The sequence below is a fragment of the Poecilia latipinna genome, unplaced genomic scaffold (assembly GCF_001443285.1).
Source record: "Poecilia latipinna isolate Pla-1442-1.1 unplaced genomic scaffold, P_latipinna-1.0 Scaffold1487, whole genome shotgun sequence".
NCBI lineage: Eukaryota > Metazoa > Chordata > Actinopteri > Cyprinodontiformes > Poeciliidae > Poecilia > Poecilia latipinna.
Window position 1 is genome coordinate 20,460 of NW_015114103.1, and position 23,090 is coordinate 43,549.

A 23,090-nucleotide genomic window follows, 5' to 3' on the forward strand; every position below is an offset into this window, starting at 1 on the left:
TGTTAATAGATATCAAAAAACTTGGTGGCAATCTGAAAATCAAGCTATACACGCTAAAATACCAGAAACAGAAAAGTGATGGTTGAACATTATTTACAGTACATTATGTTTATATAAATCTGCAAGTTAAGTTGAGAGGCCAAGTTATAATATGAATGATATAATGTGCAGGCTTCATTTCTTGTTTGCTCATTAAAATGCACAATGGCTACTTACAAAACATCCATTAATTATTGACATATGTTAAAAGGTCTATGTTTTTGCACTTCTTTAAAGTTCATACCTCACTAATAATATTCCATAGCAATAGTATATGACGAATATGATATTCTTTTCTGTCGTTTTAAATAAACAGTATCCAGATATTTGCTTTGGCACCTTTTGGGGTCTGTTTGTCAACTTTGTCCTGCTCTTGATTGGATGTTTGGTCTGTGGTGCTTTCGCTCTCCCTTTCCTACACATCAGAGGAAGCAAAAGCATATCAGAGCATGTGGCCACATTCAAAGTGACTGAAGTCATAAACAGAAAAATGATCAAATGTTGGGAGAGCTGATGTAACTGCAGACTGATGACATCTCCACCTACTGTGATGTCTTTCAGGGCGGCCAGCTGCTTTTGAAGGAAGTGAATTTCTTTCTTCTCCTTTTGTCCAGGCTGCTGTCTGACACCTTTTTTCAAAGCCTGAGAGAAAACCAGCACATCGTTGGCCTATTTGAGTAAATGATGCCCACGTCAAATCTTGCGTTCTGCTGAGTCTTTGTTTACGATGCTCTTTTAAAAGATTCTTGAAACTAAACTCAAAAGCAGCGTCACTATGCAAAACGGAAGAAATTAGTCTGCCATGGTTCTTAAGAGACTGCATTCCTGTAGTATCACTGTTTGCAGTTTATAGTTTGCAATACAAATGCATATTAGTGTAGATAAGATAAAGGCAGGATTATTGTTCCTGCTAAAAATTATCGTGATGTTATCAAAGCTTCCAAAGAACATTATAATGCATGATAAACTGGCATGCGTTTATCTTTTGCTGATTTGTTAACCAAAAAAGGGAGAAAGACAGCGAGTTCTGTCAGATGATCTTTACCTTCCGTGAAATTCTCACCTGCCTCTTTGATGAAGTCTCATCTAAAAACCCGTTCTGCAAGTTCAAGGTATAAGAATGCTCCCATCTAGCATGTCTAAGAGTTTCACTGCCCATCTACCAGCTGGCCTACTATCTGTTTACAACGATGAATACTGCCTTTGTCAGTTTGATGCAAATAAGTTGACCAGGGTAAAGACACCCAAGAATGAATCAAAATGTTAAAATAAAATAAAAAAAAACATTTGCCTGAGGTGCCGCAATTTTTCCATCAATCCTCCCGAATCCATCAAACAGGGTTTTGTAGAGAAAGTTCTTCTGTGCGGAAGCATCGTTAGGCGGAAGGTAGCTGAGAACCGCTCCTCTGTGCTGCTCATACAGGGATAAGATGATGCTTACTGCCAGCTCTCGAACCCCTTTGGCACTGTGCTCCAAAGCAGCTGTACAAAACTGACAAATGACAAGAGAATCTGGATCAACGTGAGTGGAATAAATAGACACATTTTGTAGTTTTAGTCCCCCCCCCCAAAAAAAAAAAAAGGAACTGAAATGTGGAGATGTGACACTGGGGAGCAAAACACAAGTAAATAAGACATTTTTGTTGTTGTTGTTTTCTAAAACTAAATATCCATAAATGATATCCATGTTTTCCCTCCTTTTAGTTTCAAAAATTGCAAATGCAAATTCATCAGCTGCCTCTGGAGATCTTAGCACATATTTTAAAGGCATGATTAAACATGCCAGTACTGCATAGTTTGACAGTTTTATAGCTTCAAACAAAAACCGCCCCGGGGTGTTCTTTGGCACCCTGAAATTGCCCCTGTTGTTTCCTGTGTAATACCACACAAGGTTGGAGCCCTGAGATGGAGCATCACGCTGTTTTCTCTGCTCTCACATCGGGTCTGTCTTTACTCCTGTAACATCACAAGCCAGAAGTGGTTTGAATGACCACATAAAACCCACCTCATGTAATCCCGATGTCCTTCCAACCTCCTTAGTCAAGCCAATACAGGAAAAAAACAAAAAAAACAAACAGACTCATCTCTTCAGAAGTTACAAAAGTTACCGTCCTTCAAAACTCAACCTTGTGCCGCAGATCCTAAATGTTGTAGGAAAATAGTTTGCAGAGATTTCACGAAACAGACATTGGTTTGCTAAAGTATTTTGTAACATTTGCTATGCAAATAAACTTATAATTTAAACTTCTTGTGTCCATAGAAAATATAAAATATAGTAATTTTATTTTACTCGAGGCCAACATATCCTCAGGTTTTCCCACTAGTTCATGCCTACATCAGACAAGAACCAATTGCCAATATATCAATGATGTCATTTTAAGCAGGTGAAAATCCTAATCATAAGTTTAGGTCCCACTCACTCCAAGTGGAGTGGAGTTCACCAAAAACAGAGGCTAGACAACAGAGATGTTAGTTTAATCAAGTTTAGCTGATAAGCTTTACAGTTTCATTCTCAAAATAAACTTTTAATGTAAAGTTGAACTATATGGATTAAAAATAACCCTCAACAGAGCTAAATTCAGAGCTGAGAAGGAGGCTTTAGAGACTTTTTTCACTTCTTGGATGTTGACTTTGGGATGCTTTGCTTTGTGGTTCTGAAATCTCGACAGGTGAACTATGTTTGATTGAAAAACCTTATTCAAATACGCTCTCTACGACTCGCAATTATGGCACTCTGCGCTTGTTTGTCCAGTGCCTGTGTTATATGCTCACAGGCAATATTTCTGAACGTGCAGGACGACTGTGAGGCCGATGGAAACATTCACTGGGTCAGGAATATAGCAACGGGACAGGATTTTTTTTTTTTTTCATAGGACATAAATCCAAGATAACTGCTGTGTTGTTGCTGTCCCAATCATGAGTTTTAGCTGTCAAATCGTGAGCAATTTGACCAACACACCACTTTAATTCTGCAAGTACAATTCACTACAGAGCTAATTCAAAAAAAAAAAAAAAAGAAATCGGTGCACAGGCGAATCCCAACTTAGATCACAAAAAAACTTAACAAAATTGGTTCAAACATATTCAAGTTGCCATTATCAGTTATTTATTCAGTAACAAAGGCAGAGTTGATTAAGTTGCTAAAATATCAGGATGCTAAAAAAAAAAAAACACTCATTCAGTAGTGAGCTACTGTCCAAATGGTCATCATGTTCCCACTGGCTGTATTACCTCAGTGCTGTGATTCTCTTCTCTGAGATAACAGAGTCAAAAGGCCAACCATCCTTTGCTCAAAGGGTTCAGAGACAACATACCATTATTCTGCTGTCTCCACTGACCAGTTCTCATTTTTAATTGCAGGAAATTCCCTTTTCTTGACTCTGGCCCCCTGCCTGAGAGCAAATCGCCACGGTAACAGAACAGGAAAAAGAAAAAATGTTTGAACTATCTGTGAGACACCTCTGTAGAGCAGCACAGAGTGCCCGTCACACCAGCTGAGAGAGTTGTTAGAGAGATGTGACATTGTTACATATGGTTATGTGTACATTGAGCATATTTTACACAGATAAGTGTTTCTTTTCAGAGACTAAACAGATCATAGGTTAACTGTGCTTTGTATGCAGTTCATCAGGATTGAGTTGTAAAATTTAGACTTAAAAAAATCTTATTCTAAAAAGATATACTTATCTTTTCTATATAAAGAGATGTACTTCTCTTTTCTATTAATCTGGAATCAGTAACAAAAATACTTCAATAACCTTTAAGTTTTTTTTTGTTTTTTTTTACTCCTTACATTATTAAGGCTGATACCAACTAAAATGCTTAAGGTTGACAACAGTAGTTGCTGTAAAGCAGTGAGAATCAACAAAAACAAACTTCATTTCTCCTGTCATATCTCAAAATAAAAAACTTATCGTCAACCCAAGCGATTCATTTTAAAGTAAATCTTATTTCTAACCCTAAGTCGTGTTAGAGGAGAAGACAAGCTGTGGGATACAGCACAGCTCAATCTAGATAGAGAACGTTTTCGAAGCAAACATCCTCTTCCCCCCTCTAAAAAGGCGTTTGGTTCCAAGCCTGAAACTGAGATGACAAAACCAACAATCTGCTCGCAGCTTTTCAGACTGTCCTGAAAGGGCTGGAGTTAAAACAACCATGTAAAAAAAAAATAAAAAAATTAGCTCATTACTGGAAATCAATGAAGTAAAGAGTGTCACTTGTGCCAACGTAGGCTCAGTTGAGTGGAGTTTACTGGAAGTCTGGGTGATTTAAAAAGTCACAAAAAGTCGCTCTGCCCGCAAGGTTTTAGGGAAAAAAAAAAAATAGAAATGTCCTACAAAATTCATAGTTGAAGGGATTATCCATTTTATGTACATTGTAAACAACTGCAAAATTGTTTTCCAGTGGTAAACTGGATTAGATTAGACCAGAAGAAGAGGAACATTTTTGGGTTTTCAGAGATAAAGTATCAAAGTCTGGAGACAATTCAGATTATAAACACTTGAGTTGTGATTCCCTGTTCAACTGTTAATCTTGAAGCTACTTTCTCAAAGACCTTCACCTGATTGCGTTGCTCACAGATGACTAAAGTCTGAAAAGTGGTTCCCTCCAGATTTCACTTTGCAGTCTATTTTTGATGGTTGACATTTTACAAAATGACATATATTGGCCTAAACTTAAATTGCTGCATGATATGACAGCTCATCATCTATAGATGTTGCTGAGCAACAGCTGCTGTGTGTAATTGTGCTTGAAACATAGACCGGCACTGATAAGCATTTAAAAACCTTCTGCAAACAGGAGTTGCATGCACCATTTCAAATGGGATTTATAAATGCAAAGAGGTGAGTGTAATGTTTATGAAGTTACAAATGGGTCCTACTATTCAGCTGGAAGTCTGGCTTAGAGCAGCAACATATGGTGCTTTGTCCTACATTTGCAATGCAATCAGTGATATTCAAAGATACAGCTGGAGTTAAAAAAGGACAAGTTTTTCTGATAGTAATATTGAAATTTATTGCTTTGTTGTTTTGTTTTTTGTTGTTTTTTTTCAGACTATGGAGATTAAAATTGAAACTACCTCAGGAGATTTAAACATAATGGTCACATTTTTTTGATTAGTTGTTGGTCTCCAAGAACCCAATGTTGTCTTTTCCTTGGGATCTGCAATGGACTGATGACAAATTAAGAACCAGCTTCACAGAGCAAGAGGTCTGAAAAAAAAACTATGCTAAGCAAACACTAGAACTGACTAGATGCTGTAAGAGCAATGCTTTACTGTGTGAATGACGGTCAGTGTTCGTTCAAAAACAAGGGAGGACAGTTTCTTTCCATCTGTGAAGCCATCATCACAGACTATCATGCAACCGATGTTTGTTAGTATGGAAGCAAACCAGGCTGTGCTTAGGGGGGGAAAAAGTCATTTCCAATTGAGATTTTTTAAAGTCTGAATGTAATGTGAACTTTAGACACTTCAAACAATTCAAGATTACATAAAAACAAAAAAACTCAAAACACAACGTAAGACAAACTTCTATTATTATTATTATTATTATCATTATTATCTTGGTTCTTTACCGTGATGACATTTTCCAGGGTGAAGCCAGAGTTGTCTATGCCCAGTTCCACAAGAAGTTTCTGGAGCAGTTCGGCCCGACTCTGAGCCAGACGAGGGGGGAAGTTGGATTTGAAAGGCTTCACTAATTCACTGGGGATGAGCTGTAGGGCTCGGACATCCTTCAAGACAGCAATCTCCTAAACAAAGGACCAGAGGAAGAATGAGATTTACGCTGTTGAGGTCAGTTGATGCCTTCCTAGACCTACAGATTTTTATTAGGTAAAATGTATCCTGCAAGCTCCTGGTAAGTACTTGCTTGTTGTCACACAGCAATTTATCTTTCAACACAAGCATCCTGTAAGTCGACAAGTCATGGCACATAATGCAAGTGTAGCGTGCAGAAGGAGGCTCTGCTAAAACTCCCTCATTGTCGAGGACTAAAGTAAGATCGACGTGCGTTTGAAATGTAAGACAAAAACAGTGAATTTTGTGTTTGTCAAGCAAAGAAATAATCAAAGTTTTATTAGTGAGACATTAGAAACCAACCTAGAATGCAGACAGGCTTGGTAATGTCTGTGAGCTGCTGAGCTAAAGGAAACACTCCCTGTCGTACGCTCACACCCTTGAATGAGTTCACCGCCACAGCTCCCATGGGGCAAGAATATTCAGTGCCATAAAAAATACATATTTCTTCCCTTAGAGGTTTATTCTGTACTTTTGTCACACCTCAGTATTTCAAATAATCATACACACTTTATTACCAGACAAACAATAACCTAACTTAATACAAAAAATGCTGTTTTAATTTTTTCCCCCCATTTATTGAGAGAAAACGATAATCTCTTAAGATAACTATTTATTAAGTCATCTTTAAGTGCCTTTTTTCAGGCTATTTGTCGTTTTACACATAGCTGTTTCTGTGTGAAAAAAGGCAATTGCTCCTAAACAAAATAATGACATTTATCCCTCCTGACAGGAACATCTGCCATCAAAAACTTGGGATGACTGGCTACACATTTTTCATACTACTGAGGAGTTTCAACCCACTATTCTTCAATGAACGGTAAGTCAACCACACTGTAGGGCTTTTCAGTATGGATACCTAGTCGAACATCAAGTCATAGCATTCCGATAGAATGTAGGTCCTAACTTTAACTAGGCCCCTCCAAAACAAGGATTTTCTGTTCTTTTTGGCCACTTAGAGGTAGTGTACATTAAATTGCTTCCCTTCTAAATGACCCATGTGACATTCATCTTCTGGAGCAGAATTTATTGATCACCAATTAAAACAAGTCAAAAACCAAAGCGGCCTCAGCCCATCACATTACTACTGCCTATAAAATGTTCCTTTTCTGAATTGCTGCGTTAGTATTATTAGAAATGTAATGAAAATTTTAACAAGATTTATTTTCTCGCCAGTCCTCAGAATTTAGAGGGTCATCAGAAAATGTTTAAGTAATTTCTTGATTCTAGTGGCCTCACAGTAATCAGGTCTGTGTGCAACTGACAAAATTGAACTCTGCTTTCCACAAAATGCACTTAATCACAATTACAAATCCTGATTTAACGAGTGGGATAATCACCATTTTGCATAGGGCCATATTGGCTTGGCTAGCCTTTTCTCTTAACTCAGGCTATTTGTTTGAGGACCTGAAACATTTCAGCGCCAAATTAATCTAAAACAGGATAAATCTGAAAATACTTTCTCACAGCACTCTATACTGTACACAACACGCCATCTCTCCACGCACAAACCTGCAAACACTTTTAAGTCTCACCCTGGCACAGAAAACTATATCCAGCTTTCTGATGAACTCACAGTCCCAGTTGATCCCAATTATAGTTAAAAGAGTCAGTGTGGAGAAAACAACCTCAGGCTTGTTTAGAGACCATAACTACACCTCCTTATTTGCCTCTTGCTGTTTATTAGGACGAATCACAGGATGGAGACACTGAGGTAAGAAATGAATCATACTTACAGTAAGCTTTTTTTTTTTTTATCTTTAGATGAACACAAACTGAAATCTGAAGAAAGCAATACATTTTTGCTAAGCAAATGTTTTGTCATTTGGCTTAAAAATGTGAATGCTAGCATTATTTTCTTGTCCAAGTTTTGCATATTCTGAAAATTTTCCCTTGCTCATAAAAGAATGGGCTCATACATTGACGTAAAGCTCTCTTCCTGACCAGTTCATTGGCATGACTCGCTACAGGAGGACAAGTCACGGCACTGGAATGGCACGCTAGCAGAGAGCTAGTCACAGCAGAAAAAAAAAGGCACTGACAAACGCCATGCTATGTTCTCGGTTACAAGAAAGGAAAATCTGGGCGGTTTGGTAGCATTTTCCAGTCTGAAAAAAATATGAGGAGTCATTGCGTGGAAACTAAAGATTATTAATTTTGCACCTTTTTTGCAGATATACTTGGTGAGCTATGAGTGGCAAGTCTGTTAAGCAGCTGACTGCTGGCTCTACCCGAGCAGAGAGCCTGACTCATTAACCAGCTTAGGAAGAAATGTTTGATATCCTGCACAACAGGCAGTTGGCACCACTACTGAACTTTCTCACGGCACTCTATACTGCACACAACATGCCATCTCTCCATGCACAAACCTGCAAACACTTTGAAGTCTCACCCTGGCCTATATACAGCTTTCTGATGAACTCACAGAAGTTTTTGCTTGCTTGTTTTTGTTTTAGTCTATATATAGAAAAACACAACTGATCAATATTTAATTCAAAGAATTTAACATTAAAAACAAAGCTCCTTTTTTAGCTTCACTGTACATTTTTAAAAAGGGATTGTTGTGGTTAGTAGACTGGAAATATCTTTATCTGTTGGAACAAAGTTATAAGGACTGACAAATTTGAGCTGCTCACTGTAGAAGTCGTAGTTCGTTATGGAGGGAAATAGGATACAGTAAATTACATAGGAAATGTCCAGCTTATTGGAGAAGGACGGACAGAAACTATTATACCAGCATTTAGAAATGTTCCAACAGGGCAGGGATCTGGGTGCGGCTTCAAGCGAAACCTCACAAGCCAGTTACAGTATTGCTTTACATTGCCAGCATTTATTCTTCGACAATAAGTCATAATGCTAAAGTAATAACACACAGTACAAAATATGTTGCTTGTGAGTTTTTGCCTTGACTGAAACCTGGCTCCACAACAACGTCAGTGACTCTGTAATCTGGCTTGATGGGCCGGTGTCTTTATGTGTAGAAGAAAAGAGACGAGAGCTCCAGTAACAACATAGGTGGTGGGCATTTGTAACACGCTGCAGTCACAGCTCTCGGTTGATAGAGCTATTGTGAAATGCCAGTCCTTCCATTAGCCACAAGAATTCACAGCTATGCTGATGGTGTCGACATTCCTTCCAGAGATTTCACCCAGCGGGCCCCGAAGGAACCGTTTGGTACTATTAATCAGCTTCAAACTGTTGTCCTGACACTTTAATTGTGGTTTTTGGGGATTCCAACCATGCACACCTAAAAGCAGTTCTGCCCACATCCCACCAGCTTCTTCGCTTTCCCTTTGGAGGAGATGGGATATTGGACTACTGAAAAGGAGCATCAAGTGGGCTTAGAAAGCAGCTTGTCAGCCACATTGAAAGCAATCTGGGCCTGTTTATCCATGTACATAGCAACATTAAGATCAGAGTTTCCTCTAACTAGAGATCTTCAGGCCTCTTTTGAGTCACAAATTGACATGAACAAGTGCACAGACTCATTCCAAACACTCACGACTCAAACAAACCAGAACGCGCACACAAAGCGCACCTCTTCCCAGCAACGCAAGAGTAAAAAAGAACAAGGACACATTATCCGATTTCAACAAAATTAAAAACATATAAATGTATAAATGACCATGAAGGCAATTACAGAATAAAAACCAGTAAAATTAGATTACTAGTTCCCTTCCTCAAAGGTGTAATGAGTCCAATAGCAGGCTCAGGTTCTAATCAACAAATTACGAAGAGCAACTGAAAGAAATCTCCTGCTATTGCTACATTTTAATATTTTTGATGTGAGCTCAGTGAAAATGGGAGCGTGAACAAAGATTTCTCGAGCTGCTCTGCACTGCCAGTATGCTGGCTGAAATAAGGGTTGGACCGTTTTCCTTTGCTTCCAGGACAAACAGATTTAGCCAACTACGGTTAGCAAGCTGCAAGCGGAAAGTCTGCCCATCAGTCACACAAGTTATCCTTTGCATTTCCTTGTGTTCTGGAAGCACAAGGAAATGCCTGGTGTTTGTCATTTCCATATTTGTCTGGAATTGACATATATGACGTTTGACTTTGGTATGTATGAATGAAAACAGAAAACAACTTGGGCTTGAAAAATACAGATACGGAGCAGATGGACCAACAGGCTCCATAGATGCAAAATACCAACCCACAAACAAACTCTTCACTTGGAGTGTCATGTTACCAGTATGAGGGCGATGGCAGCCGCCCGTAGACGGTTAGGGGAGTCTCCTGTCCTCGTCAGCAAATTAGGTAAGGTCTGCTCCAAGCAGTGGGTCACCTCAACCCGGCCGAGGCCCAGAGCTGGGATCAGCTGGCTCAGCATCAACCGGAGCAGCTTCAGCGAGGCGTGAAAAACCTGAAGCGTGAACTAGACAGGTTAGGCTTAAAACTTTGTGAGCTATTTTTAAAAATCACCTGGTAACGACACAGAAAAACTAGATGTCTTAAAGAATTATTAACTTGAAATAAGTTAAATATTTCACAGCTGTGTTTGGTATTTATTTATTTAATAAAAGCTTAAAAGGAAGGAAAATGAAAAGAAAAAAGGCAACTAAGCATTTAAATAATGACTATAGATTCAACATTTCTCTGCTTTTTAATGTCGATTCACACTGCAGATTTAGAAATAAAAAATTACTGAAATATTATATGGAAATGGCCAACCAAAGAATCAGAATAGTATCAGGGACAGCAATGTGAATCAAGGACAGCATCAGAGACAGCAGTGTGCGTAAGAAAAAGACTTTTCAATGATGTTTAAAGGCGTTTTCTGGATCAGTGTGAAATAAATCAGTGCAATTATACTTACACCGCCCTTTACGTCACCATGAAAAACTGGAATCAGCTTCCACAGAATGGATACAAAGTCAAGCTCGTCAAATTTCCTGCTTTTAACAAAGCAGCTTGTGTGAAATGTTTTGCATGTGGCACAGAAAGTATGTTGATGGCATGAATGTGCATAAAGCCTTTTCCCAACAATGTGATGCTTAAACCAAGAAGTTATGGAATTTATTGCAAAAAAAATTAGCATTACAGTGACTTGCCTTGGGTTGGGGAAAAAAAAATTACAAAATGTTTAACAACCCAGAAATGCAAACAGCATTTCTTAAAACTCTGTCTCTATTATAATATTTTCCTATAAAAACTACACTCCCCATTATTCCTGCTAAGTGGCATTGTTTTGCAAGAACGCCACTGTTTATAGTGCAAAGTAGGGCTGAATGATATAGCTGAAAAATATACCACAACGTAAGTGTTTCCTATCAGTTGATATCAATAATTATTGATTAGTTTTCCGTCTTAAATACCTGAAATGCCGCCAAACTGGCAATGTGACTCTTCCTGTTTTTTCCAGTTTCCTCTGGAGCTGCTGTACACATTTTCTCCTTTCACACCACAGTTTTTTTTTTTTTTTAAGCAGTTATGCGGCATGGTGGCGAAACCTGAATCAGCTGCTGCTCAAGTTACTCATCAGGTTGTTGCTAGGTAACCAAAGAGCAAGCCAGTTATTTGATGCCACTCACGTTTATAAGCCGTGAGACGTTGAGTGGCTAAAGCCTGTCCTCTGCCTACATCCCCCAGAATGCTGTGCGTTTCTGAATCGGAGTTCAGTGAAATTATTGGACAAATTATCGATTGATATTGATCAAGTGTCTGACGCGATATGTATTGTTATTGATTTATTGTCCAGTCCTAGCGTAAAGGCAGAAGTAGCTACTTCAACCAATACACAAGTATGTTTTCAACAATATACAGTTCTTTTTAGAGCTTCTTAAAGAACTGAAAAATGTCTTTAATGACATAACGTTTATGTTATAATCTCTCGTAATCTAGTATCATCTTTTTGCCCCCCTCTCCTGTCTTATAGAGGCTTTATAATACTGCGTCCTGCCCAACAAATCCACCAGCAGCCGCTTGTGGAGCATGACCGATCCGGCGCCTCTCGTCTTTGCCACGCGGAGTTAGAAAAAGGAGGGAGGGGAAAGACAGATGGCAGACAGCAGAGGTGGGGTCTCTGCTCCAGAATCCAGTTTTCCTTTGGTGTGCACTGCTGGCAGGCTCACCTTCTGACCGGGTTTTTGGGGAACTTTAGAACCTGGTTAGAGCTGCTAAGGCCAATATACTAGCAGGCCCATTTCTAACAATTATTAATGTTGAATAAGTAACATTATTGTTTTTGGTTTCAGTATTTTTATATACATTTAGTCGTAAACTGGCACTTAGTTTGCCAATTAACGAATCAGTACTTTGTTTTGTTGTGCAAAAATGACTGTGTGGAATCTATTCAAATAATGTAGCCCTCCTATTAATATACAGCCTGTTAAGATACGGCCTTTTCTATGATCCACTGTCTTTTAACAGAGTTGCACTTTGTATCAAAGCAATCTTCTTTAAAGTAAATTGACTCACAGATGAAACTTTATCCAGAAGGGCCTTCTTAACCAGAAAGACTGCCGCTCTGATCATGTTTCTCAGCTCTTCTTTGGGCGCTGCGGCGCTTACTTCCAGAAGTTTGTTGTGCACAGTAAGCAGCGCGTCTTCTCTGTAGCACCAGGTCTTAGAATATGCACTAGCCACCTGAGGAAGCATGTTTCTCATTAATATCATTGATACACTGCACCTTATCCATAAAACATATGCTTTTCGTCAACCACATCATACAGTGGAACCCTTTACTTTAAATTAAATGCATTTCTTCACGGGAATGATTCAAAAATACAGCTGATGGGTAACAAGGAAACTCTAGAAAGAACACAAAGCAATGATAGCACCCAATGTTTTGAAATTTCTCTCATGTTTCACCTTCTATGGATCTTTCTTACATCGATTATAATGCACTACATACACCATGGATCAAAATCTTAAAATAGAAAAGAAAAAAAAAATTACATATCATGTTGCTGGATTGTATGCTTGATCATCAAGCTAATCAAATGTTTAGGACCATAAGCCCTAAAAGTACCAAAACAGAAGTGTCAAAAAAAGTACTCGTTAATAAGTCAGCTCCCCATCCTTTATAATCAGAAATCATTTTAATGAGAGCTTCATGTGAATGATTCCAGAAGGCAGGAGAGGTCTTATCATTATTGGGCTAATGTCAGCATCAGCATCATGTACAAACTTTGACCGTAAAAACTTAATTCTGATTTCAAAAACCAGCTGAAGCCTTGTAAGAACTATTACCTCTTAAGCTTTTGTCACCGTAAAAACGTCAATATCCCATTTTGAAAAGGCAGCATGCTGCCGTTCGGATGTATTTCAGCAGTAACAAACAAGCTGGTCAGAGAGGAACATGGACAGAGCTAAATACAAGGGAATCCTGAAAAACTTTCCAGCTGGCCAAAATGTTTTCCTTGCTTTCCTACTTTACCTTACGCACAAGTTTGTGTTAGTCAATCACACAAGTGATAAAAGTGATAATAGTTGGAAAAGTTCAAAATCTGAATATTCTTTCGAGGTGCCATTCTGGGGGACGACGGTTTAAAAACACCAAAGCAAGTTTTTCTCATCAGCTAAAACTAAAAAGGTCACTGAAATTTCTGTTACATCAGCCCATGGCTGAACTCATGACGTTCTTACCAGGCTCTCTCCAAAGGCCTCAACAGGAAGGCCGGCCTCTCTCAGAGCCTTCTCCGTCAGGGGCTCTGGCTCTCCACTCAGGTCAGGACCACGTGGAGACCTCAACATGTCAGATTTAGGGGAGTTCCCTGCTGATGGCACCTGGATGCTTTCCACTGCCCTATCTTTTTGCTGAAGTGCCGGCAGGGGCCTCTCATCATAAGGCATGCCGGTGACCTGTCAGCAGAAAGCAAAAACATAAACATTTCAGCTGAAATGTTATGCCTGAAAGTATTTCACCGTTTGATTTTTGTCCCTCATTTTCTACAAAATGAAAATATTTTAAAACCGAATGCATTTCTCAGAAGCCCATCTGTCTGAAGGCTTAAAAGGTCAAAATGTAATCTCTGCAAACAACAACTTTCACATTTGAACACCGGAGAGACTCGGTATCATTCAACATTCGAACAACAATGACCGTTTGCCTCCCTCGATATAAACCAAAGCTCGAGCCAGAAAGTTCTGCATTTTGTGCCTCTGGGCCAACTGGCAGCCTACGGCTTAACAAAAGTCTCAAAGCACTGCCTTGAGGCCAGGCTGGCAGCCGCCAGAGTCAGCCAACTGTTGCACGCTTTTAATTAAATAGTGAAACCCAAACCTGAGCAGGTCTGGTCTTAGTAGGTGGTGAGTAAAGCATAAAGGCCCCTGCTGGTCATAATCTCCCCGTGTGCTCTGGGTTCAAGCACTGCTCAGGTTTAGTCAGGAGACATGTTCCAAAGGTGCTTCTGAGCTTTGGTATGTTTACAGGAATGTGTGTGTAAAGAAGAAAACACCGCTGGATTATTCTAAAGAAAACACTGATCCTCTTAGGAAATGGTTTCATACGGGATTTTTTTTTTCTAGAAGCTAATTAACAATGTGGCTAACAACAATTTCGATGTGGAAAAATACTTACGTTAACGGTGGGGAGGGAAGCAGGGGTGACAAACTTGTCGGGCTGACTGGTAGGTGTGGGTACAACAGTCTGTGTGGCTGTTTGCTGATTATGAGCACTTAGTTTCTTCCCATCCTTAATGTCATCTGTGGACAACAGGGGATTGGTGGGGGCTGAACCATCAGCAGGAGAAGGCAGAGGAGGTGGAGGACGATGAGCCGAGGTCAAATTTGAGGTCTTGGTGATCTGATGACACCATGAAAGAGACAGAATCGTTTATGGAAACTCTAAAAACTCTGTGTCCCATCGCAATCCACTGGTCTCGACTGTGTAGCTGGTTAATTGCTTAGGACTGACCATTGTCATGTCCAGCAGGTTGTGAACTTCCAGCTGTTGGTAGACGCTCTTCCTGTACTCGTCCATGAGCTCCTTCTTCGTCTTGGCCAGGTCATAGTTCTCCTTTTCAATCGCACATTTCTTCTCCACATCATATCGAGCCAAACGCTCTCCAACCTGGAAGAGCCCAAACCACCGTGAGACTAAGCATCTCTTCCAGCATGTTTATAAAGTTCATAAAGAGAGCCGGTTTTTTATACAATGCAACTGGTTTCAGATTGGATAACTATTTCATTGTACCGTTAGACATTATAAAAAGCATAATTAAAGCCTACACAGTTTAGCCCAAAAGTATTGATACCCCTGGTGGATTTAGATTTAAAATTATTTTCAGTCAACCAAGAAATTTCTTTCTGACAGGAAATGCAATCTGTCTAATGAATGCAAAATGATATAAGGGAATAAAAAAAAAACAACATATTTGATCTACTCTAATTTGTAATGTTGAGTAATTTAGTAATGACCTTCTCAACAATCAATGGAATCAACCAAACCCGTTTTTTATTTGTTGACCAACTATTAGCAGGTATTATGTATTTTTGGTCACCATGTCTTTGAGGCTGGAAGGACTCCTTGCCATCATCAGGAGAAACATGTGGATTAAGTTAAAATCTTACATTAAACCCATTTCTTCCAAGGGTTTAAATCATTAGGGGCTTAAGTACCCCTTTCTCTCTTCCTATGCAGCTTGAAACACTTTTGTTTTGCTAGTCAACATTGTATTTCTATTATTGTGTTAACATCTTCTGGTCTGGACCACATGTGGGTTGGAAACGGGCATCAAAATGCTTTCCGGTGCTTAAAAATCCCTTTAATGAGACGACAGAAAGAGTGCTGGAGCGACAGGAGTGCTACTGGTGCCCCTCCCCCATCTTCCCTTGCATACTGTCAGTGACCTGGAAGAAATAAGAATGCCACACTTCCCCCTAGCTTATAAGAAAGACAAATGTAGATGATTGTATGTCTCAATAGCCGCCAAGAAAACAAAAAAAGTCACGGTAAGAAAACTAAAGGAGCACCACTTGTCACTCTTTTTAGGGATTGCAGTTTTAAAAACAGAAGTAAATCAATTTAACTCAATTTATATATAAATTGTATGTCAATTCATAACATACAATCTCAAAACACTTTACCAAAAAAAAAAAGAGTCAATTCAAACCAATCTGCATCAGTTTCAACGGATCCTGGTTATTTAACAACGCAGTCAAGTTCAGTTTATGATTCAAATTGGTAAAAAGGAAACAAAGAAATAAATCAAGTCATTGACTTGCAGCATTCACTCCTCCTGGATGAGCATGTAGGAAATGCAGACAGTCACTCACTGCATTTCAGAGTGGCTTGTCTGTTAAGCAGCCAATTGCAGCTTAGCTACCTGAGCAGACAGCCTGTCTAAATATCCAGCTAGTACTCTGTATCAGAATAAGTCTGTTTTAAATACCACTAATGAAACTGCAATAATCAGTGTTGAACTATATTAGCTGCACTAGCAATAATTGTTTCTCCTCAGTTTTAAATGAAACAATTTATCCTAAATGTAAGGTTTTTTTTTTTGTTTTTTGCATTCATCATAATACTGTGGTATTTTTAATGAAGGGCATTTTTCACATTTTGAGAATCTTGTACTGGTTCACCCTTCCTCTGGACTTGATCAACACCTAAACAAAAAAATGTAGAGTACATTTTTTATAGACGCTAAAACATTTATCATATGTTTTGCTCTACATCTTACTTGGTCTGGGAATAGTTTTTAATTTAGGTATTGAGACAGTTTCCATTCATCATATTGGAATAAGTCACTAGATTGTGCTCGGCTGTCCGATGCATCTTACGTTTTTTAATGTCTAACTTAAATTCAAATGTCTCAGATGATACTCCAGCCTTGGCTCAGAAAAAAGAAGCAGGAGTGCCAGATATTAAAACCTTGAGACTTACAGTGTGGAAACTCGACAACAGCTTCCAGTGAGTTGGACATGAAATTTCTGCGCCTGGAAATTCCTTCGAGGTGAATAAAGCTGCCAACGAGGTGCCAGCTGACACGGTCTTCACAGGTCTACATTCAAGCCTCACTCACTACAAGAAGGCTCGGTTCTAAATGCATCTGAAGAAAACGTTCAGTGAGTCTGAGATTTTAGGAGTTCTGTCACTCCTGGAGACACACATCTGCGCTTATTCATTTGTAATCGTTTTGTTTCTGAAAAACGCTCCTGTGATAGCAAACTGAATTTCTGATGATGGAAGAAACGGAGCAAGTCAGTTTGTTGTGCGTTTTATTCATATATCCTTAGATGCTACATAATGGATAACTCTGACGTCATGAGGGTGTGACGACGGGGGATTTTCAGCATGACTAACTTGTGTCCACAATGCTAACGTGCCATGCTAACAAGCGACTAGTACTTGTAAGACTGTGTGTTATCTGGTTACAAAAGGCCTTTCAACTGGGAGTCGGACACACACTGGCCAGGTATCCTGACAGCAGCTGTCGAGCTCGTTAAGAATTCATGGTCTGCATGGTAACGCTGAACACAAAGGAGGACTGTAGCAGGTATCTGAACAATGTTTAACAGCTTCTGTTACAAATGGAGACAAAGTTGCAGAATAATTTAGATTTTCAGGGGACAAAACATAATGAGTTGATGTGAAAAGGTCTAGCTGGTCATAAGTAGATATAAATGATTTATTTATTACTTTAAAACATGTTTTAATTTTCTGACCTGTTGCTTAATGCAATACTAGGACTGACGTCCAAGAACATAAGTTGCACCAACAAGGTCTGATGTGTTTGTGGCGTACAACAATAACAATGATGCAGTTGGACAGTGAAAATGATTTTATATAAATCATTTTCTAGAGGTAAATGGAGCACAGATTATTCCACCGCTGTTCTTCCTCATTCTGTTGCTCTGCACCGTGTTGGAGATTATCCTTTCTCCTGCTAAGGTCCATAGTTTATGAGGTTGAAGAGTCAGTGAGTTGAATTCATCAATTTCATTTATTAAGACCCAAATGCAGCGTTGGCCCATCACCATGCTTTCCTTAAGGGACAACACAGCAAATGGGACCTAGCAACAGTTTCTGATTCCTTTTGCAGGCCTCCATCTAAGCTACGCCCTAAAGAGGGCGTTCCCTAGTGTGTCCTTTCCTTAACCTTAGCTGTGTATACACATACGTGCTCATGTGCGTGTGTTTATACGAGTATGCAAATAGCTAAAAGAGAGAGAAAAACACAGAATTACTTATTCACAAAAACTGTCTATTGGCTAGCTAAAAAAGCTTCTTTTAATTTGCTAAATTCTATTTATAACAATCAAAATAATCCAGAATCAATGGATAAAGTTCTAAATAAGAATTGTATCATACTAATGTTATATTACTGTGAAGAAGTGTAAAAGTGTGTTGCTTTTCTGTAAAAAAAAAAAAAAAAAAAATTGTCCTACAGCTTTCTTTCAAATCTTTGTTTTACTGTCAAGATATTTTCCCTCCAAGCTCTTACACTCTGTGAATGTCATGCCTACCATGCTGACTGCATTACGAATACTTCTTCTACTTAATGTAAAGGGAATAAAACGTTTTTGAATCTACCTTCTGAAGGTCTGCGATGGCTTGCTTCAACTTCTTGGCCTCCTCAAAGTTCTCCTGTCGAACAACGGCTTGCTTCTTTTGGTCCAAGAGACGAATGATGTGAGCGACCTCCGGGTCCTGGTACATGTCGAAGGCCAAATCATCAAATTGGGAGATTGATAAACATTTGCTGAATGCGAAAGAAAGCATGAAAATGCATGATTGGAGTAGGAATTCAGTTTACGTTTTTATCAATTAATAGCTCTTTGGTGAAGAATGTTAAAAAAAAAAAAAGACTGAGATCACTTGTATAAAAAGTTGCATCTCCACAGGTAATATTGCATCGGTAATCCCGCAGAGATTAAATTTATGATCAAAGACATGTAACAACACCATGAGTACTCATAGAAAATGTATTTATTATTTTATATAGTAAATTATTCTCCATTTGACAGGATTGCTTGTTGCAGCGCTCCGATGTAAATGTTTTTTCTGTACTTTATTTATATCACAATCCTCAGAAGGCTTCTGTACAATTCCTGATCAAAGTATGTAAAAAGAATCTAATTGTATCATTTACGCAGATTAAAATGTTAAGAAGTAAGCATATCTGTATATATTTCAAAGATGGGTTTTGTTTCCTCGCACAAAAAACTATCTGCATTGTCCTCAAACGTATGTGACCCTGAATGGCTTACTGGTCTGGTTGTCTCCCAGACTGAATGGTTTTGGTGGACTGTGTTATTGTCACAAAACAAAGGAACCAGGGTTCAACGGCCGAGTCTCACCCCATGAAAGTCGTGTCCAGGGCAGCTTCCTGCTGGGTACTGTTGATGGACAGTTCAATCAGCTGGTCTCTGCTTGGCTGGGGCTAAACAGATGGACAAATTACACAAGTGGATTGGCTGCACACTTATTTCTGTATAGTGGAGGGCTAAAGTTTGAGTTTTCCCTGTCATAAAGAGCCCTAATTTAATCCATCAAAGAGTTTAGATCAAACCCTGAGTGTCAAACTCAGGATTTAATGCATAAGGTGTATTTACGGATTAAAGTTCAGCCCTAAATGCAACTGAAAATTTGTTGAATTACTTGAAAATTGGCGTTCACGTTACACCATGACGTTCCATTCAATCAGACTGAGCATGTTGAATGGAAAAATTATAAAACTCTATATGGGAAATTCTGATTCCCAATGCAAACCCAAATGCTCCAACTACATCAAAAAGACGTTTTGCACAGTACCGACTCAGTGTGACGCTTTCCTTGCTTTACGTGCATTTGTAATAAAATTTGAAAACAATGCATTTTGTTGCTTCCACTGCGCAATTATGGACTGCCTTATCTTGGTCAATCAAATAAAATCCTAACGAAATAAACTGAAGTTTGTGGTTTTGTAAGAAAATGTTAATGGCATAAAAATACTTTTGAAAAGCTCTGTTGGAACACACACTACTGCGAACACATAAACACACACATAAATCCCCACTCAGTCCTTCAAATGCTTTGAAAGTTAATAATTACACAAACAAACCAGCGTTTGATGAAATGTTTCCAATATCTCAGCTTAAAAGCTGCTGTCATGACATGGAACAAAGTTTATCGTCATGCAGCACTTCCTGCTGCCTAGCCAGCAGGAAGTGCTGGAACTTTCCAGTAAAGCCTTAAGTGACAACATCAGGTCTAGTCAAAGTGGACACTTGCCTACAAGTTTTTGAAGGCCACCGTTTTGTGTGAAGGAACATAAAAGAAAAGATTGTAATCCCTTAATGTAAAGTAGAGGAGCGTGTTGCTGTGTCAGAAGCCGTTTTGGTAGCACTTTATTTGGACGGGGAGTGAGTAAGACTAACGTGACACAGTCATAAACATGACATAACCTGTCATGAACATGAAGGAGGCTTCATGAATGTCTATGACTGATGTCATGATGTGTTATTCGATAAATAATGACACTTTTAATGCAAAGTTGCTCTAAGTGCCAACTTTGCATTATTTTGTAAATAATACTTCAACACTCCTAAAGAAAGGAGTGCTGACAAGGTAGAGATGAGATGTTTTTAATCAAATTTAGTTCAACCAAGAAGTAAATAATCCTCGTTTTACATATCTACATCACAGTTTCAACATCCAGAACAAACATAAAGCAGATCCAGGAGACCCAGCTGTGGCCAACAGGCAAGAACATTGCAGTAATGAAGGTGCTCAGCGGGATTAGAGAAGCAACAATGCACGACTTGTTCACTGGAATCTGTGCGAGGGGACTCCACACTTTCCTTGCGTTTCTGTGTGTTATTGCATGTACGTGCGCGTGTGTGTTTTAAGGCAGTCTCGCTCCTCCAGGAGCCATCAATCTGCAGGACTATCTGATTACACTCACCAACTGAAGGTCTCCTGTTTGATTACATAGTGCCCTCTCTTTGTGTCTCATTACTACACGGATGACATACATAAACACTTGTACAAATAAGTTTGGGCACTTGTGGAGTTTAGTTGGGCCAGAGCCTTAACTATATGCCTATACCAATGTGACAATAAATACTTTGAAAATTGAGCCAAAATTATAAATTAACTCATTTGAATAGGTCGTGCGAGCAGGATGTTGGTGCGTCTCCGTCACCAACATCCTGCTTTATTCTGTCAATTATCTGCAGCTACTTCAGCTTGTGAAAACAAAAAAGGAATATCTCAAACTTAATGGCTTCTGCTGTTAAGTTAAAAAAAAAAAAGTGCTAAACTGACCAACATTATGTTAATGTTATGCAATAAAGTATGAAAGAAAGATTTCTTAACATTGCAAAATTAAAATTTGAAATGTGTCATGGGTTTGGTCTAAGGTTGTATTAAAAAAAAAATCTATTTAATCTGCCCGACCAGTCAATGGTGAGTCCAAAGACAGTTCAACATCCCCCCCTTCTGTTGTACAAATGTAAATTCACCACAGATAGAAATGAGGAGACTGTTCACTTACCCCTGTGTTACGTGTGATACTATCCAAAGGATCTCCCAGAACGTTAATGGCGACCAGTGCAACCTGAAGAAGTCAAATTTATTGACATCAGTTTGAGAAGAATTAAAAAGTCCTTTTTGGGGAATTTTGGCTTCAAATGAAACACATTGAACCATTCTCCACAAATGAAGGAAACATGAACAACTAGTGAATCTTCCCAGGAGTGATCCACCTTTCAAAATTACTCCATTAACTTGTTACTGAGGTTTCAAAAAAAGCAAAATCTTAAATATTGCAGGCCTCAACTACCTCAGTTAAGATCAGTAAATCAGTCTTTTTTTTTTTTTTCAAGAAAAAGATACTGTGCAAAAATTTTTACCTCTGGTAGAGAACCAAAATGAAAACCAACCTGAAGCAACCCCAGTAGCTTTGTTTCTGATCTGGGAGAAATGCACCAACAGATTACCTGATTGTAGCGATTGTAACGGTTGGCATGGTTCCTGTGGAGGGTTATTCTCAGATATGTTCCGACGGCATCAACGTGGACCGACTTCAGCTCCCGGGCTTTGAAGCCCGTCTTCTCGTTATCCGATAAAGACACATACCTGTTGAAAAAGTGCAACTGTTATTTTAGATTAGATCATACCTTGAGCAGGTGCTAGAGAATACAAATGTCAATTCATTAATTTTTTTCTCAATCATTCAATCAATAAATCCATTATGATTTCCCAGTGAGTGACCATCGTGTAATGCTGATGTGATTATCCACATTTACTGTGGTAGAATGGTCGCACAGTTTTCATATAATATTTTTCGAGACTTAATTTTAAGTAGTTTTTATAACACTTTGAGTAGAAATGATTCATATTGGAACATGGAATTGGTTCTGTAAATCCTGAAACCTTGCAGTGCTGAAACTGGCTCTTGATTTTCAGAGTGTGTATAAGGCCATTTTACAGGTTTCTTTGCATCTGGACTAAATTAGATCAGTGCGATTGCACAACATCTAACACTTACTTGCCAAATAAGTGACCTGTGATGAATGCAGATTCTTCATGGACATTAGTGCCTTTATTTTGTTGGTATAAATTCCAAAAATCGCCAGTTTTAGTGTGTTTATTTTTTTTTTTAGGCATTTCAACATGAAAATGGTCTGAGTGAAAAAAGGTCTGCAAAATTGAGGAATCTTCCAAACTATGTAAAAATAGTGCATGCTCAATAAAATTGTCAGAATTAAGCCTGGTAAAGTCTGAGGTCTTACCCAAGTCTGTGAAACTGTCCAGGGAAGCCTGGAGGGCCGGCTTCAGGCAGGCTGTCACCAACATGAAATTCAACCTTGGCTGGGATCATGTACTGGTGAGCCAGCAGTTGCAGCTTTCTTATTCTACATCTCTCCACCAGTTGAAGGGTGAGGTGCTGAGGATACGAACACAGCCTGCAGAAATTTTGATACATATAAATATTAGGCTCAGTTTAAAAGGTAGATTAAAGAGCAACTTGAGAAAACAACATGCTATTATATAAATAATAAAACCATATGTCAACATATTTTTAAGAAATAAAACTGTACTTTTATTCTTCACTCTTTATACATAAGGGACAACTCTATTCAGAATCTACTTTTAATTGTTCTAAATCTTAAATAGTAGACATAAGGGGTTTTATTCAGCAATCAAACCAAGAAAATAGATTTCTTAGTTACCTTTAACACATATAGCTACTGTTAAAACTCATTTTAAAAGTAGACAGATATAGCAGGTCAAGACCAATTTTATTTCATAGGGAGCAAAAGATGAGCTAGGTTTCTGAACCCATACCGCACTATCAAAATCTAAGGTTTATGCTTTAAG

The 23,090-nt window shown here is 38.7% G+C and overlaps 1 protein-coding gene across 2 annotated transcripts in view; it reads right to left on the reverse strand.

Moving 5' to 3' along the window:
• cep104 (centrosomal protein 104) overlaps window positions 1-22,712 on the reverse strand; it is a 32,733-nt gene extending 10,021 nt beyond the window's left edge. For both annotated transcript variants that reach the window (XR_001428101.1, XM_015057745.1), the window contains exons 1-14: window positions 22,502-22,712; window positions 21,707-21,845; window positions 21,262-21,324; window positions 19,085-19,167; window positions 18,318-18,486; window positions 14,697-14,852; window positions 14,361-14,585; window positions 13,427-13,642; window positions 12,257-12,424; window positions 10,029-10,202; window positions 5,617-5,793; window positions 1,331-1,531; window positions 586-681; window positions 379-454 (exon numbers count right to left, since the gene is read on the reverse strand). Coding sequence is in view for 1 of the 2 variants with exons in the window: in XM_015057745.1 (XP_014913231.1) it covers window positions 379-454; window positions 586-681; window positions 1,331-1,531; window positions 5,617-5,793; window positions 10,029-10,202; window positions 12,257-12,424; window positions 13,427-13,642; window positions 14,361-14,585; window positions 14,697-14,852; window positions 18,318-18,486; window positions 19,085-19,167; window positions 21,262-21,324; window positions 21,707-21,845; window positions 22,502-22,695 (2,137 nt within the window). In the remaining variant the exon portion in view is untranslated. The remainder of the gene's footprint in view (window positions 1-378; window positions 455-585; window positions 682-1,330; window positions 1,532-5,616; window positions 5,794-10,028; window positions 10,203-12,256; window positions 12,425-13,426; window positions 13,643-14,360; window positions 14,586-14,696; window positions 14,853-18,317; window positions 18,487-19,084; window positions 19,168-21,261; window positions 21,325-21,706; window positions 21,846-22,501) is intronic.
• Window positions 22,713-23,090: the final 378 nt, after the last annotated feature.